The 16,315-nt window shown below is 48.1% G+C and overlaps 7 protein-coding genes across 8 annotated transcripts; 5 read left to right on the top strand and 2 right to left on the bottom strand.

Moving 5' to 3' along the window:
* The first annotated feature begins 404 nt into the window (after positions 1–404).
* Positions 405–2,625, top strand: ONS95_010716 (uncharacterized protein). The gene is made up of 2 exons (XM_058504335.1): positions 405–1,162; positions 1,224–2,625. The coding sequence occupies exons 1-2, from the start codon at positions 716–718 to the stop codon at positions 2,430–2,432; spliced, it is 1,656 nt and encodes a 551-aa protein (XP_058361049.1). The 5' UTR covers positions 405–715; the 3' UTR covers positions 2,433–2,625.
* Positions 2,626–2,843: 218 nt separating this feature from the next.
* ONS95_010715 (uncharacterized protein) lies at positions 2,844–4,272 on the bottom strand (the record flags this gene model as incomplete). The annotated part of the gene is made up of 3 exons (XM_058504334.1): positions 2,844–3,442; positions 3,529–4,048; positions 4,102–4,272. The coding sequence occupies 3 exons, from the start codon at positions 4,270–4,272 to the stop codon at positions 2,844–2,846; spliced, it is 1,290 nt and encodes a 429-aa protein (XP_058361048.1).
* Positions 4,273–6,458: 2,186 nt separating this feature from the next.
* Positions 6,459–7,325, top strand: ONS95_010714 (uncharacterized protein; the record flags this gene model as incomplete). Its single annotated transcript, XM_058504333.1, has 2 exons — positions 6,459–6,544; positions 6,605–7,325. 2 exons carry the CDS (start codon positions 6,459–6,461, stop codon positions 7,323–7,325), a joined length of 807 nt encoding a protein of 268 aa, XP_058361047.1.
* Positions 7,326–7,905: 580 nt separating this feature from the next.
* ONS95_010713 (uncharacterized protein) lies at positions 7,906–8,493 on the top strand (the record flags this gene model as incomplete). Its single annotated transcript, XM_058504332.1, has 1 exon — positions 7,906–8,493. One exon carries the CDS (start codon positions 7,906–7,908, stop codon positions 8,491–8,493), a length of 588 nt encoding a protein of 195 aa, XP_058361046.1.
* A 527-nt stretch (positions 8,494–9,020) lies between these two features.
* Positions 9,021–10,253, top strand: ONS95_010712 (uncharacterized protein; the record flags this gene model as incomplete). Its single annotated transcript, XM_058504331.1, has 2 exons — positions 9,021–9,637; positions 9,692–10,253. The coding sequence occupies 2 exons, from the start codon at positions 9,021–9,023 to the stop codon at positions 10,251–10,253; spliced, it is 1,179 nt and encodes a 392-aa protein (XP_058361045.1).
* Positions 10,254–11,035: 782 nt separating this feature from the next.
* ONS95_010711 (uncharacterized protein) lies at positions 11,036–12,196 on the top strand (the record flags this gene model as incomplete). The annotated part of the gene is made up of 1 exon (XM_058504330.1): positions 11,036–12,196. The coding sequence occupies one exon, from the start codon at positions 11,036–11,038 to the stop codon at positions 12,194–12,196; it is 1,161 nt and encodes a 386-aa protein (XP_058361044.1).
* ONS95_010710 (uncharacterized protein) lies at positions 11,906–14,561 on the bottom strand. Of its 2 annotated transcripts, XM_058504328.1 has the most exons (5): positions 14,322–14,561; positions 13,926–14,260; positions 13,599–13,876; positions 12,808–13,548; positions 11,906–12,758 (listed from the first exon to the last, which is right to left on the bottom strand). In XM_058504328.1, the coding sequence occupies exons 1-5, from the start codon at positions 14,479–14,481 to the stop codon at positions 12,308–12,310; spliced, it is 1,965 nt and encodes a 654-aa protein (XP_058361042.1). In that variant the 5' UTR covers positions 14,482–14,561; the 3' UTR covers positions 11,906–12,307. The 2 variants fall into 2 exon arrangements, with proteins under 2 accessions (XP_058361042.1, XP_058361043.1); XM_058504329.1 differs by having other exon boundaries at positions 12,242–12,758; positions 13,926–14,561.
* Positions 14,562–16,315: the final 1,754 nt, after the last annotated feature.

Genomic DNA, 16,315 nt, shown 5'->3' with positions numbered 1-16,315 from the left:
AATGCCAATGCGCACCAGGCGCTTATATGCACATCAACGGGGACAGCGACATGAGCCAAGCCCCATGATTGTTATAGTATTCCGCATTTCGTCCCATGCATCAATACTTGCGCTCCAATTCCATGTTTTCTTGACAGCTGTCGAGCTTCCCAATCCCCGGGAAATCCCCAAACGGCAACATTCCGTGTGGTTTGGCCACCTGCCAAATATGTGATGATCCCCCGCTATACTTTTTGCGGCCCTATCAAGATCGGCGGAGAGTGCTAGATTGGGCCTTTTGGAGTGAAGCTATTCGGAAAACGTATTGACATCCGACGATCCCATCCCCGCATACCCCGCGTACCCCACAAATCGGCTCATAAATACCTTGGTACCTCGTGTTAGATGCGGATCACAACTCGAAAGAGATGCGTATGGAGACTTCACATCATAAGCGGCATGAGATAACTGGTGCGCGTAAATGAGCGTCACGGTACTTACCTTTTGTATACATCATGTGCACTCGATGATGTCGAAGCCGAAGAGCGACCACAGCTCAATAATACGTATTGCAATTGGTGCGCGTCCATAATATTTTTTGGCAGATACTCTAAAGAATGTTTGGATCTACAAGGGTACTTGAGGAATTTTATAAAAGGAGACGGCGACGACTGTTATTTTCTCTGGTATATCCTCAACCTCTTGTCACATCGCCATCTCTACCACATCCATCACAATGTTTTGGTCAACAAAATCCAGCGTTGCAGTACCGGCAGCTTTCATGCTGCTCGGAAGCGTCAATGCCCAAACCCCAATCATGGGCTACAACAGTTACAATGATGTGGCCTGCTCGCCCAACGAGACCATGATCCACAACACAATCCAGTCAATGTCGGATAAGGGTTTCCTCGGCAAGGGTTACAAATTCTTCCAAATCGATTGCGGATGGCAGGGATTTAACCGTCTCTCAAATGGCTCGATCACCTACGATAGCTCTCGCTTCCCCAATGGTATCTCACCATTGAGTAAGTTCGCAATTAGTTTGGGATTCAAGTGGAGCATGTATACGGATCAGGGTGTATACTCTTGCGATACCAACTATAACCCTCATCGACCGGGATCACTCGGTTATGAGACCCAAGATGCTGCCATGTTCGCTGCGTGGAACACGGCATATGTTAAGGTGAGCACAAATACCCTTCTTGTTTTCGTGCTATTCAAAGTTAATAAATATTCCCAAACAGGTGGACAACTGCTTCGTGGACCCCAACAACAATGCTCCCAAGGACCCACGTACCGATTTCCCCTCCAGATACGCAACAATGTGGAACGCTTTGAAGAACGTAGGCATTCCCAACATGCTCATCTGCCAATGGGGTGTTCCATACCAGAACACAGCGACAAACACTCTTCAAGGTCCAACTGCATGGGCACCAGCAGTTTCCACCTCGTTCCGAATCTCGGACGACATCGCGCAAGGATGGTCACAGACTCTCCGTATCTACAACCAAGCCATCCACGCCGCTCTCAAGAACCTCGTCGGTCCTAATAAATTCGCCGATATGGATTTGCTTGAGGTGGGGAATCCAGGCATGACTGTCGATGAGCAGAAGACTCATTTCGCCGTCTGGGCAGCTTTCAAGTCTGCTTTGATGATCTCTACCCCTGTCCCAAGTATGTCGGCACAGACTGCTGCCATTCTGGGAAACCAGGATTTGATCGCCGTGAACCAGGATGCGCTTGGACTGCCAGTCAAGCTCGTCCAGCGTTTCTCTAACAACTACGATATCTTCCTCGGCCCACTTGCAGACGGTAGCAAGGTCCTGTTGATCGTTGATCACTCCAACACCGCACGAACCATCTCCGTCCCATTGAGCGCTGTTGGAATCAACTCAGCCAGCGCCAGAGATCTCTGGGCTGGATCCAACCTCGGAACTGTTACATCGGTAAGCCAGAATGTTCCAGCTCACGGATCGATGGTCTACAGACTTTCTGCTATCCAATCGGCCTCGACAACGACACCAACGTACCAAACTATTGAAGCCGAGGCTGGAACCCTTGCAAATGGTGCAGCTATCGCAAACTGTGCTGGATGCTCTGGTGGCAAGAAGGTCGGCAATCTCTTGGATGGATCAACTGCGTCTTTGACCTTCACGGGTGTCAAGGCTTCTCAGGGAACTGTTGATGTGCTGTTCGATTACATCAACTGCGAGGTGCAGTACCTTGGCTCGAGCGTCCCCAACGTGCGAACGGCAAGCATCAGTGTCAACGGAGGTGCCGGTGTGACGGTTCTGTTCCCATTGTCTGGTTATGATTGGTATGGAGATGTTCTTCCTGCCTACAAAGTGCGGTTGAGTGGATTCACCAGTGGCAGCTCGAACACCATCAAGATCCAGAGCTTGTCTGGACAAGGCAACGCCCCTGATATTGATCGTATTCAAGTTCCGCAGTAATGGATTGGAGTAAGAGCAGTGTCTATGAGGACTACGATTTAACGGAAATTCGATGTAAATATTGCATATTTGTATATACTGTTCTGAGGAGAGCCAAAGGGAGCTGGATTGGCCTCGCCTAACGCTTGGCAAACAAAGGGGATACTTGAGGTTATGACGAGCTTTAGCCACAATCTCAGAAAACATTACGATGAACCTTGATCATTTATCGAATTTGACTTGAATTTGAACCGTCTCCCTGTCTCTGTTCGAAGCGTCCCCTTTCACGGCTTTCGGTGTACACTGGCAGTAGAAGACCAAAAGAGACGTGATGCCGATGGCGGATCCAGTTGTCACCATGTAAATCTGGAAATCAGAGATCAGAATAGACAGGCACGAATTGCCTACTGAGTCCAGCTGAAAATTTAAACCTCATATTTCCCTCCCAACCTCACTCCCACTCGATCCCTCCTCCCCCTCTCCCCTCGCCCCTCTCAAGCGATCCGTCGATTTCGCCTCCTTCACCACCTGCCTCTCCACAACATAATCCGTCTTCACCCTCCTCACATACCGATCCCCATGCCACTTTCCAAACCAAACCAACGTACTCACACTCATAAACACAGATCTCACCCACAACAATGCGAGGAACGCTCCACCGCTCTGTGCCTCGATGCCCAATCCCTCACCAAGCCCATCAACAAGCACATCAATAATAACCATAATTCCCGTCTCAATGCCAGCTATGAAGCCGAAACAGATCGTGGCGATGGCAGCGAGTGCTGCGATGAGAAGGCGGAAAATAAAGCGTTGGAAGAAAGACAGGAAGATGTGGAGGGGTGTGAGGACGATGAGGAGTCCGCAGGCGACTATACCGGTTACTTGGATTGCGAAGATGGCGGTGAAGATGGAAGTTATGGAGCTTTTTGCAGAGGAGAGTTTGGCGGGGAGGTTGAGAGCGGAGAAGTCGATTATGGTGGTGCCGAGTTGGAGGGTGGAGTTTGTGGTGGGGATGGAGGGGATGGCTTGGTCTATGGTTTTGAGATGAATATCAGTATATATACTTCCTTTTTCTCTGTGTTGGAGAACGCCTAGACTAAAAGGGGTGATGGCTTACCGAATGGGGTACACTTAGTTGTATGCTTTTTTGCATTGGCTGAATTGTAGTTCGGTGTATAGCTCCCACTACAGAACTCTCTCATATACAGACTATACCAATCTTGAATACCAAGGGCATCCAGCACCTCAGAAACAAGACCATTTACGACGTTGACGATTTCCTGTCCTGCAGTTCCCGTTGCAGTACCCAATAGGTTCTGAAATAGACTCTCGAGGTCTTGCAGAAGTTGACTTCCACCTCCACTTGTACTTGTGGCTCCAGAACTGGCCGTGCCTGTTGCAGATGGTGTAGCTGGATTGAGAGCTGACGTGAAGCCTGCCCCGATAGAGCTGAAGAACGATTCGATATCTGATGGTGATGGGAGTTGGCGAGCTTGAATTGGTGTTGGTACTATAGCTCGGCCAGTCATTTGAGGAAGTGGAATACTGTCATTTTCGAGGAGGGGGAGAGAGCGGCGGGTTGTTGAGCCTGTGTTTGAGACTTTTATGGCATTTTGGAAGAGGGTTGATGTGTTGAGCTATGTATTCTGAGCATGTAGACATGAGCTAGAGAAATGTGGAGTAGACTTACAGTGAGTAAATCGTACCTTCGAAGGTTGTTGTCACCAGCTGCTAGGAGTACTACAAGTGATAAAGAGAAAGCGATGATGGCCGTAAATAGCGTCAAACATGGTGCGAATTTGCGATTTAGTACGACTTTATCCGTCCTTGTCTTCACAGAAGCGATCTTTTCGGAGGCCATGGTAGTTCACGTTTCCTTCGCTCGATCTGCTGATAAGATTACGGCTGATCACAAGGATTCCGTAAAGAGGTCGGCTCCGTATTGATATTTCTAGTGCCGGCTAAATCGGAGTGCTTTCTGTCCATGTATATATAGAGAGCACAGTTTTCAAAATCGCTCCTTGATTTTTGACCAACTGCGAAATGCGGTGAGAAGGAAAAACCTCTGGTCCCAATTACATCAATTTTCCGTCATTATGCATTGCTGCCAACGCATTCTGTGAGGTCTTGGCTGAGATTGGACGAGATCTTGCGATGGTTTCGAAGCGTAGACAAGGATGGGCTGTCTTTTCAACCTGCGACAGATGACTCGCTTTGACTGGTTCTGGGAAGCCATGCGATGAGCGATGTTGAGGTGAATGTGAAACACGACATGCTGATGAGCTTTGCGCCAGTAGGACTGTAATCAAATGGAACTTTGTGCATTTTGACTTTGGCTGTCACAGAGAGGTCCTGAGCTTATGGAAGATGGTGAGTGGGTGAGGATATATCGTATGAACATGACTTGATGGTTGGGCAATGAAAACCGAACACGAATCAAGAACTGGGACGTTGCTCAATTAATGAGAGGGCACGGAATATCTAACTTCAGATTGTCGATAATCCTTCACGAAAGTATTCGTGTATGTAGGCCATAACGCAGAAGCTTTGATACCATGTGTGGGCCTCTTGTTCATCGAACTTCCTTGTTACTTCTTGCTTCAGATAGAGTAGCAAGCATGAAAGAAGGAAAAAGCAAAGAGATTAAAAGTATGCGGATTTGAACGTTGATAAACACGGTTCTCTACTACGACTCAGCGATCGGGCTCATTTTTCTTCTGCTGGAGTGGCACTTGCAGCAAGTGAGCTTCGGAACACGTGCTCGATAGAAACCTACCTATACCTATCTGCGAATTTAATAAGACATGACTATAAAGGTGAAAGTTCAGACCTGAGAACCAATGATGAGCTCCAAAATTTCGATACACCAAACAGAATGCTTCTTGGCGGATAACAGGCCCCCGAACCGACTGTTTCTTCAATAGATTCGTAGATAGATCCCTCGGCACTTCAGCTTTTTCAGGGAGGTAATGATTCACAAAGCACAATTAATTTCTGCTAGGGATTTTGCACATTACCTTTCGTAGATTTAATGTTAAGTTAAGCTTCCTTCGCTACGGAAGCAGATCGCCCGTTCCGAGCCTATCTCCTGTAAGCCTGCTGGTAGTGAGGGGGTGGATCACGTGGTTGTTCCGTACTGCACATGCAGGTGCTGATCGACAGTTGTGGGGAGAAAGAGCCTGGAGTGGTCCGGAGGATGATAAGATTGTATTCACCTGCAGAAATGTTTCGTCCAAAAGAAACAAGATTTCACACCGGGAAAGCCGAGAGTCTGTTATGCTTCTCTCCTCCTCCTGACTGGACATCAAATGGAGGATTTCCGCCAGCAATCAATACATGCATCCAGAAATCCTCCGTATAATCTTGTCCACAAAGTTGTAGTCCGAGTTATCTCCACGCGATCATAGCATGTTGGTCCCAAGTCACGCCAGGAAAGCTTCATTTACCCCACGAGTTGCGGCTAAAACCATAACTCACTCCCGACGGGTCGTCGGGAAAAACAAAGTCGGTCAAAAGCTGGGGTACATAACACAGACCCCGGCACTTACTTCATCTATACTATAACAGAAGTCGTCAGATCGTCACACGGACGGAGGGCTCCCGAGAAGTCTCGATGCGTGGAATTGAAGGTTGAACAACGTGATAGGTGGACGATGTGTCTGGTTGAGGGAGCCGAATAGATTAAATTGCAAGATATCAAGGAGTGAGTCAGGTCATGGGATGGGGGAAGTATGCGAGAGGTACATATGGCTTTGACTTTTGGTGGGGGATGGACACTTCCGTTTGGAAAGAAATGGAAGGAAGATGATGAGGTGGTGAGGTGAAGTGGGAGGTGACGCGTGGATATCTTCCATGAACCAGATGATGGAGCGGCTTGGCACTATAAGTATATATTGCCGGTGTTGGCTCCTGGGAGAAGAAAGTCGATCTCTGTGTTACTGTCCGGGCAAAATCGAGACTGCGTCTCAAGTAAATCTCGCTGTTCACTTGAAGTGTTGATCATCCTGGGTTATATATCTGTGCTTGTGGAACACGAGAATATTAAATATGTTCTCGAAGCTTTCGCTGTTGGGGTTGGTGTCGACGGTTGTGGCGCATGGGACGGTTTCGGGGATTGTTGCTGATGGGGTTTAGTAAGTCATTCTCTTTACTCTTAGAGAGTTGGATGTTGAACAATACTAATCGTTGACCAGCTATGATGGATACAATCCTTCGTACCAGTACATCACGCCTGCTCCTGTCACTGTAGGCTGGAAGACTCCCGGAAATCTCGCCAATGCATTCATCGCTCCAGACACATTCGCAAAGCCAGACGTGATCTGCCACATTGGAGCCACGAATGCAATGACCGCTGCACGAGTCAAAGCTGGAGGGAAGATCGAGTTCCAGTGGACACCATGGCCAACCTCTCACAAAGGACCGGTCATCGAATATCTGGCGAACTGCAATGGACCGTGCGAGACAGTGGACAAGACAAAGCTTCTCTGGACGAAGGTATCTGCCGTTGGGCTCTTGAACCCGACTTCGATGACAAACGGATACTGGGCTACCGACCAGCTGATCGCCAACAACAACAGCTGGACTTCCGTCATACCTGCCAATATCGCTACTGGCAACTATGTTATTCGTCATGAGATTATAGCATTGCATGCTGCCGGCCAGTCGAACGGAGCACAAGATTATCCACAGTGCTTCAACCTTGCCATAACAGGCACTGGATCTGACAAGCTGGCCAATGGTGTGTTGGCGACAACCTTCATGAAGCCAACAGATCCAGGTATTCTGTTCGATCTGTACTCGAAGTTCACGAATTATACCATTCCGGGTCCAGCTTTGTATAGTGGTGCAGTGACGATCAGCCAGACGCTGCCACCCAAGCCGACTGCCAGCTCGACTGGAGTTTACACAGTTTGAACGGGAAGCTTGGAGAGCCCTGAGGCGGAGGATACTCCAGAGGCTGGGTTGAGGTTCATGTACCTTGTGCATCGTTTCAATTGAGGCGATGGACAGAAACTTCTATTCGATAACTTGTATATATTTTGCATCTGCATATGAACATAGGAAAGAAAGACAGCTTGCCGAGATCACATCTGATATTTGATACTATCGTGAGGATCTTGGTTCTTGAACATGGACTATATTTTCCGTCGTCAGTACGACACTGTATTGCGTTGAGGAGTTTCGGAAGCTTGTGAGAGTGAAGGGTCCTGATTTCGATCTGTCAGGACGAGCAAGTGTGTTGAAGCTGAAAACGGAATCAGATGCGGATTTCTGACCGTTTCAAGATGCAGAATCTACATAGTTCGCGACCCTTGGAGCTGTTGATTAGGGAGGATATGTCGCTCTAGTATGAAAGGTAAGAAAGCACGACTGCGGTTAAAAATTACCCCGCCAAACACGTGACAGACCCCCTTCTTCAAGTCACTCCTTCTCGCTTGCACCCCGCCCTTTCTTGTCCTTCAAAGATATTCTTTTCCAGTGACACAAACCAACCATGTCAACAAGCACAAGCGAGCCTGCAATTCTCCTCCTCATCGACATCCAGCATGGTCTTGTTGAAGGTCCAGAAGAATGGGGACCAAGATCCACCCCAGATCTCACCAAAAACGTAGCCTCCCTCCTTGATATCTGGCGTTCAAATTCATGGCCCATCTTACACGTCTACCACGATGCCACTGAGCCAAATAACCCCATCTCATCCAAATATCCCTCAACATTCGCACCTCACGCCTGCGCAGCACCCAAAGAAGGCGAGCCCACATTCATTAAGCACGTAGGCAGTCCATTTATTGAAACCAAGCTTGCAGAAGTGATTAAGAGTTATGGAGATGATAGAAGGGTTGTGGTGATTGGGATGGATGGAGCGGAATGTGTTAATAGTACGACGAGACATGGTGCGGATTTGGGGTTGAGGATGGTGGTTGTGGGGGATGCGTGTGCGAGTTATGGGATGGTGGATTGGGTCTCGGGGGAGAAGAGGGGGGCGGAGGAGACGCATAGTGCGGCGATGGGGATGTTGATTTCGTATGCGCTGGTTACGAGTACGGAGAGGTTGGTTAAGGGGTTGGGGTATGAGCATTAGGAGCTGTTTGATTGTTTGGTCGGATTCATATTTGCGGGAGCTTTGGTATTTAGGCATCACCTTCTAATTGGGTTTTACTTGTAAGTAAGTCGTATCTAATATGTAACATAGGGTGGCCAATCCTTTGGCGTGGGCAGAGTTTCTTACCATTGAACAGTACCTATAGTTTACCCTCTTCCTCAACCCTCCATTCTCTATTCATTTATTAACATGTTCACGTTTAGGTATATCTCGTATGATTCGACATTGTACAGATTTTTTTGACGCTTTTGTTTCCAGGTTCCACTAAAGTATACTGAAATCGACCAAATATCGGTGTTTTGATCTTCATTCGGTTAGATCAGGTACATGCTTACCTAGTGGGAAGCTACATCTCAGCGAGTCGCATAAGATTCTGTCCCACGTGTAACTCAAAAGTGGGAAACTGCCCGACTGCATATGCACAGAACAGTACCACGTTCCATTGTCAATTGTATAAATACATGAGATGCCATTCGCATCAAGAGTCTTTTGTTCTTTCTCATTAGATGATCATTTCTTTTGACCGCTCATCAGTCATAATGTTTTTCACATACCTCACCGTCTTCCTTCTCTCATCTCTCACACCCCTATCCTCAGCTTCACCAACTCCCAACTCTCCACGCAATGTCGAGTCCCAATCCTCAAACCCCCTCACGCAATTCGCTCTCCAGAAGGTCTCCCAAGACGCCTCCCCCATCTTCGGCCCCTACCGCAAAACAACCTCCAAATTCTCCACCTGGATGAAATCTCAACCCGACTCCACGCCCCTCACACACATGACCCTCCCCGGCACGCACGACACCCAAACTTGGAACTACAGCCAATCAACCCAGGAGCTCCTCTCCGGCATCACATCTCTCGGCGGGCAGCCCGTCTACCCAGCATCCGTATTCCGCTGCCAAGAAGACCCGATAATTTCCATGCTTGATGCAGGGATTCGGGTGTTCGATTTGAGGTTTGCGTTCGATGTTACGAATTCAACTCTGGTGTTTTGGCATTCGCAGGCGTTGCAGAGTCAGACGGCGACGGTGGAGGATGTGCTGTTTGGGTTTTATAGGTGGTTGGATGAGCATCCTAGTGAAGCGGTGTTGATGTCCTTGAACTATGAGAGTTCCACTACTAGGTACGCGCGGAACAACGCAACTGTCCAGCGAGCGATCTTTGACGTGTTGATGAGTGATGCTGCGAAGAGGTATTTCGTGCAAAAGAAGAATGTATTTGGGACGCTGGGGCAAGCGAGGGGGAAGATCACGTTGTTGAGACGTTTTGGACTGGATGCTTTGCCGAGGGAGTATGAGGAGAAGATGTTTGGTGTGTATTTTCCTGCAGGAAAATGGAGTGATAATGGGCGGGATATTGAGTTGGTGTATAATGAGGAGAGGAACCTGACGGCGTATATTGAGGATTTCTATGAGACTGGGGCGCTGGCCGGGGAGGGTGCGGAGGCGAATATTCAGGCGAAGTTTAATGCTACGACCGAACATTTGAGGAAGGCGTCGAGTGGGGATAGAAATGGTTTGTTTTGGACATTTGCAAGTGCGGAGTTTAATGCTGGGGTGCCGAGTGTGTCGCCGAGGATTATGGCGACGGGGAATGGGACGGAGTACACGCCGCTTGGGGGTGTGAATCAGAGGTTGGTGCCATTCCTGAAGATGATGAAAGAGAAGCGGTTGGGGATTGTGATGTTTGATTTCTTTGGGACGCCGGGGGAGTTGGTGACGACGTTATTGAGCTTATGATAGAGGGGAATAGTCCTCTTGACAGCCCCTATTACCAGAGATCGATAATGAATGAAGAATGGTTCCATCATTATGCATATACCCTCATACTTTACCGGGGACCGAGAAGACTAAGCCCTGTTGTCAGTAATCATTCCTCTCCATTGCATCGTTGCATCAAGTTCTCAAGTGTTTGGACCTCCTCGACAGATGCTGAAAATTCAGCAACCTGCCTCTCAGGCATCAAGGCTTGACTTCTATTATCGCTCGCTTCCAAGCCTCACTACCTAGCGTCCAGTGCCCGTAGTCGGGTACCAAGACGGTATTTCTCAACAAGCTTCTCGGAAGCAACGCCACTACGCCCAAGCTTCAACCCCACACCTGCCAGTGTTCAACATCCAATTTAATAAGCCAGAAAAGGAATGGTCATATCTTTGTCGCAATACATGCATAAGCCTTACCATAGACCGCGGGGTAGGGAAGTTAACAAATCGCTTATCGTAGTATCTTTGGCCTATCAACACAGCTCAAGGATTGTGAAACGACAACTTGTAGTGGATATCAACTTCTGATGAATCCATGTCAAGAAGTGGGATTGAGCGGAAAGAGCGGCAGCTAGAAGTACGACAACTGTTGACGATCGACGTTTGACAGGATGGCGACATGCGGGGAAGCTATTGCGGGACAACAAAGCTGACAAACATCAAAGATAACAGACAACTTCAAGGAATATATATGTCTTGAGCATCCCAAAAAGAGCTCAGAAACTTAAACTCCCGTCTATCCCCCGCATTCATCAAGTAATGTCTTCAACAACCACTCAAAGCAGCACCCAAGCCGGGCAACTCGGCCTAGGAGACACCCACAAATACGACTACTCCAACCTCACACCCTACACCCACCCACCAGAAACCAAAGAGTCCCTCCCCTGGGCCGAACTAGTCACCCTCGATCTAGGAGACTACCACCGACCAGGCGGTAAAGAGCATCTCGCCTCACAACTCTCCCACGCCGTCCACCACGTGGGCTTCTTCTACGTCAAGAACTTCGGCCTCAGCCAGCAGCAAATCGACAACCAGTTCACGCTCGCTAAGAACTTCTTCTCTCTGCCCATCTCGGAGAAAAAGAAATATGAAATCGATTATGAGAAAGCTGATTACAATGGCTGGAGGCGGCCTGGACGGGGAAAAGTCTCGGCTGCGAAGGACAATGTGGAGATTTTCAATATTCCAAAATTCACCAAGGATTTCGAGGGGAGGTATAAGTTGCCGGATCTGGTGCAGGCGCATCTAGATGAGATTGAGGTGTTTTCCAAGGCGTTGCATAGTAATGTTGTTTTGCCGCTCTTGCGACTCTTTGCGATTATTTTGCAGCTGCCGGATGAGGAGTACTTGGTAAAGCAGCATACGTATGAGAAGAAAAGCGAGGATCATTTCAGGTATATGATTTATCATAAGCGGACTCCCGAGGAGCATGAGGCGAGTGGGTATGGACAGTCGACTGGACATACGGATCTGGGGACCGTGACGCTGCTGTTTCGGCAGCCGGTTGCGGGACTGCAGATCCTGGGCGATGATGGGAAGTGGACGTATGTTTCTGCGCAGCCGGGAACGATCACGGTGAATCTGGCGGATACGATATCGCATTTGACGGGAGGGTGGCTGAAGAGTTCGGTGCATCGCGTTGTGGCGCCGCCGAGGGATCAGTGGGGGTATGATAGGACGGGGTTGTTGTACTTTGCGAGGCCGCATAATGATACGATTTTGAATCCGATTCTGGATTCGCCTGTTTTGCAGAAGGCGGAGGTGAAGCCGAAGTTTGATAAGCCGATTTCGATGGAGGAGTGGGTGAAGGCGAAGCAGACGCTGCAGTTGAATCCGGAGATTTCGAGGAAGAAGTATGAGGAGTCTGGGGATGGAACTGTGGAGCTTATTGGGGGGTTTAGAGATCGAAAGTACAACTGAACTTTAAATCGAATTCGTTACTCTGCATGGAGAGATAGCATTGGATCAAATTTCTTCTCCATATACAAATCAGCTAGTCGTCAATGGGGATCATAAACTCTCACCAAACTCTCAATTCCTACCAGCTCGCTCATCCGCAATTTTCTTACTCGCCTCAAGCATAAAGCCCAACCCACCATTCATTTCCCTCCACTGTCTCCTCCTCACACCAGTCGTGGGTCCCACGTACACACCCCACGGATGCTGCGCCGCCAATGCCCAATAATCTTGCATCGTCTGCGCATGACACGCCACAGAAACTGCAAAAAGATCCGTCCAGACCAACTGATCAATGATTTTAAACGAGCCATCGTATCCCTTGGGGTTAGCTTTCCTGTTTTGTTCTTCTTTAGAAGGATCGAAATCCGCGTCGACCGCTTGGAGAAAGCCTCTGTAGTCGCCTTTGCGATCGCCTTCCCTAGCGTCGGAGAAGGAGAAGAGGGAGTCGGGGGTGATGGCTAAGAATTTGCTTTGGGCGAGGCCGGTGGGGAAACTGGGGAGAGAGGAGATGGACTTGAAATCCCTAGTGCTTGTCAGTGCTCTGTACTCGGAATGTGATCATAAAAACTTACTTTCTCGCTGCATTGATATCGCCTTCTGGGATTTTCCCCTCTCTACCATCGATCCAATGCAGAGTCATCTTAGATTTGATCCCATTAACACCAATCAATCCTTCCAGTCCACTTTCGATACCAGTTTCTACCTTCCGCAAAAATTGCTTCCACGCTCCATCACTTCCTTCGTACGCTAATCTGTAGATGACGAATCCGAATCGCTCTACCTTCTCATCCATCTGCTCTCTGACCCAACGCTCCATCCGCATAGCCGGGGGGTTCTCAATCTCAGGCTGTAATGCCTTATGTGCAAATTCGCGATCCGTGTTCAAACTTGGCTCTTCCAAGAAAGCCGGAACCGGCGCCACGCGATGTCTGTGCTGCGTCCTGGCTTGTGACGTCGTCATGAAAGCGGCCTCCATTGCCGAAATTCTACTAATTTCTATATTCCTATAAATCTCATTCAGCTGTTCTTTCGGGGAGTCGATTTTGGACAAAGCAGGGTTGATCTCTCGGCTTGCGGTGATGAAGCCGTCTGTGCGGGACCGGATGTAGAGATCTGCTTCGAATTGGAGCTCTTGGATCTTGCGCATGATCATCATGTCGTAGTGGTCAATGCGAACGGTGGCTTGGGTGTCGTTGAGGATGCGGCCGGATTGGAAGGTGGTGAGGAATTTTTTCTTCCAGATGTTGTGGAGGGTTTTGAGGTGGGTGAAGGCCCAGGAGCGGGCTTGTTCTTCCATATATTTGAAATGGTGTCTGCATACTTATAAATATCGTGAAACCAGGTAAAAAGACTTGGTTCTTACTCATTAAAAGTCTCCCACAATTTGGTGAGACTCCATTCTGGTGCAGGCTCGCCTTTCGTGGTGCGAACGGCATTGCACGCGTCTTGGAAGACATCGATTTCAGCCCAGAGTTTGATGTTGATGTTTCGCAGGTCGCCTTGAACTTCGGGCTTGGCGAGATGTTTGAATACATCTACAACTTGATTGATGATCGCGAGTGCTTCTTCGATATTGTCCGTTGCATCTAGACCTTTCGCTCTCCATCGTGCGTCGGTCACGGGTACGATTCCAAGCCAGACCTGAGCTGTCAGTAACCTATGCTGAATAGAGCATTGGAAGACAACCAACCTTCGTCTTAACAACTTTGAAACTCCGTTCAACATTTGTAGAAAACATCTGCCCACTGAAAGCCATAGCTACGATGTCGTCCAACCCTCCTAGGATATGCATCCAACGTATCATTGGTGCCGGAGAGACAGGGCTCGCAGGACCAAATATGCCCTGTGGTGCAGGCAATTTATTGAACGGTTCAGGAGCCCATTCTTCATACTTCTGTGCCAAAAAAGGCATTTCCGAGTGAGGGAAGACTGGGAACTCCGTTCTGTTCCCACCAGGCATGATACCTGATGTGGCGGCAGCTAGGAAGATATTGAGAGTCAATATCTCATATGCCGGTCCCGCAGCTACAGAATTGTCAGTTTTCTAGAACGAGAAGTAGCGGATATCACATGATATTATACGTACGAACCGTCTCTTCAGCATCTTGAGGGTCAAAGCCCCTCAGCTGCGGACCAGTCGAGCGTTCCCTCCATTGTGCTGCCATGCCGATAACGAAGAAAATGGAGAAGAGACCGACGGCGATTGAAATGATCCAGTAGAGGCACGTTTTTAAAAAGCCGAACATATCTCGCGAGATCAAGAGAAGAGAGAGAGAGTGATGTTGAAGATGAAGTAGCCATGGAAATATTGCAGCGGGTCTTGCTGGGGTCTTAAACGAGCGCTTGGCACTAAGGGTGGTGAGGAAAAAAAGGGGCTCGCCTAAAAATAGGTGTGCGCTATTGGGAACCAACAGTCTAGATGCGGCGTCGTAGCCTGGAATGTTTATAAAATTCTGCTGCTGCCTCGCTCTGCCTAGTTACGGAGCTGATGAACCCTTGATTATTCCTGCGCTCACGATGTCTTCTTGGTCAGCTACCTTCGTGATGACTCTTATGTACGAAGGTAGAAATGCCTGCTGCACCTTTACAGAGGGTTTTTTGTTTGACAGACCACAGACTGTACTTCCTACAGTTACTTTCTGTAAACAGGTGATTTTAGCATTTTTTTTCTTTCTGTGATTTAGTTGATCGTCTGCATCCTTCTGAGCTAGATTCTCTGGTTTTCATTGGATTTTCCGGATTTTTAGGGTTTTCTCTGACTCAAGCTGATATCCAGACTCTGTCTATAATTCCTAGCCTTGAAAATCCTTCCTCCTCTTACCCCTTCCTTCTCTCGCTCCCTCCTTCTTTTTCTCCTTCCAAAGTCTCTCTCAAAAGTCTCCCTCCAATGTAAAGTCTCCCTTTAAAGTGAGATCTCCCCCTCCAAGTAGGTCTCCCTCCTCCAGGTAAGTCTCCCCCCTCCAGGTAAGTCTGCCCCCTCTAAGCAGGTATTCTTTCCCCCTCCTTTTTCTAAGTGTTCTGAAAGTGTAAAAGGTCTGTGTTTAACTTTGTGTTTAACATAAAACATAGAAAGTCTAAGCTGCCTAAACTCTTTTATCTACCGTTGATATGCTGATCTGTCTGCAATTTTTTGACAAGTTTATTACAGGCTTTGTTTGATTCTTGTCTGTACTCTGCTACTCTAGAAAATAGGTACAGATAAAATGTAGACAAATTATAGTCGTTGTCTGTATAGAAAACCCCGTATGGCACAGGTGGGGCACAAACACGCGTCACGTGGTGAGACTTTTCTGGTGGTGGATTCCCTAGTTTGGCTCTGGAATCATACTGTCGCGGAATGCAAGTCCATTGTTGTGTGTTTATGACTGGCCATCGAAGACTTCAAAGGGTACATCAACTGTCATGAATTTTTTTTGCTTTCTGGTAATTGGCCTTGGTGGTCCTCGAAGGGCTGAGCACACAGGACGAAGTCTCGTCATCAGCTCGAATAAATACCTTGAAGGCGATTATCAAGTCTTGATCCTCTGTCGAACTTAATATGTATATAGCTATCTTTTTCACAAGCTTTATCGTTTCGTTTCGTTATTGCTGTGGTTTGGGTTTTCCCCACTAGTCGCCTTCCTCTTAAAATACTCCAAGACTTTTCGCGGCCTCCATCTTTGCTGTTCAGTCAAGGATTTTCTCCACGGGATAGGCCGCCTCCACTGTGCGGCAGATCGCCCATCTGTCAACTGCCTGGGATGTTCGCGTTAAGCTCTCACCTTGATGTACACGAATCACGTGACTTTGAAAGTCTTGCTCGTTCGAATGATTCGGATCTTCGGGTCGTTTGGGATCCAGAGCCATAGCTCTTTCCTAGGAAAAGCACTCCTCATAGCATAGAGGTTCTTGTTATGGCTATTTAGGGTAGTTTTAAAACATGGCGGGCTTTAGCATTGGGTAGTTTATGTGATTTGGTGTTTGCTGTTTACGACAGTTGCGTTTGTTATTACCACGGAGGTGCAAAGGTAAGTGAATGCGCCGAGTGTGAGGTCTACGGAGTAGTTCGAGAAGAGGTGTTAAGTGTTTGTAAGGCTTCGT

This window comes from Cadophora gregata (genome assembly GCF_030347475.1).
Source record: "Cadophora gregata isolate MNR1 chromosome Unknown scaffold_4, whole genome shotgun sequence".
Taxonomy (NCBI): domain Eukaryota; kingdom Fungi; phylum Ascomycota; class Leotiomycetes; order Helotiales; family Ploettnerulaceae; genus Cadophora; species Cadophora gregata.
The sequence above is the reverse complement of the archived record's forward strand: the minus strand, read 5'-3'. Positions and strand labels throughout refer to the sequence as shown.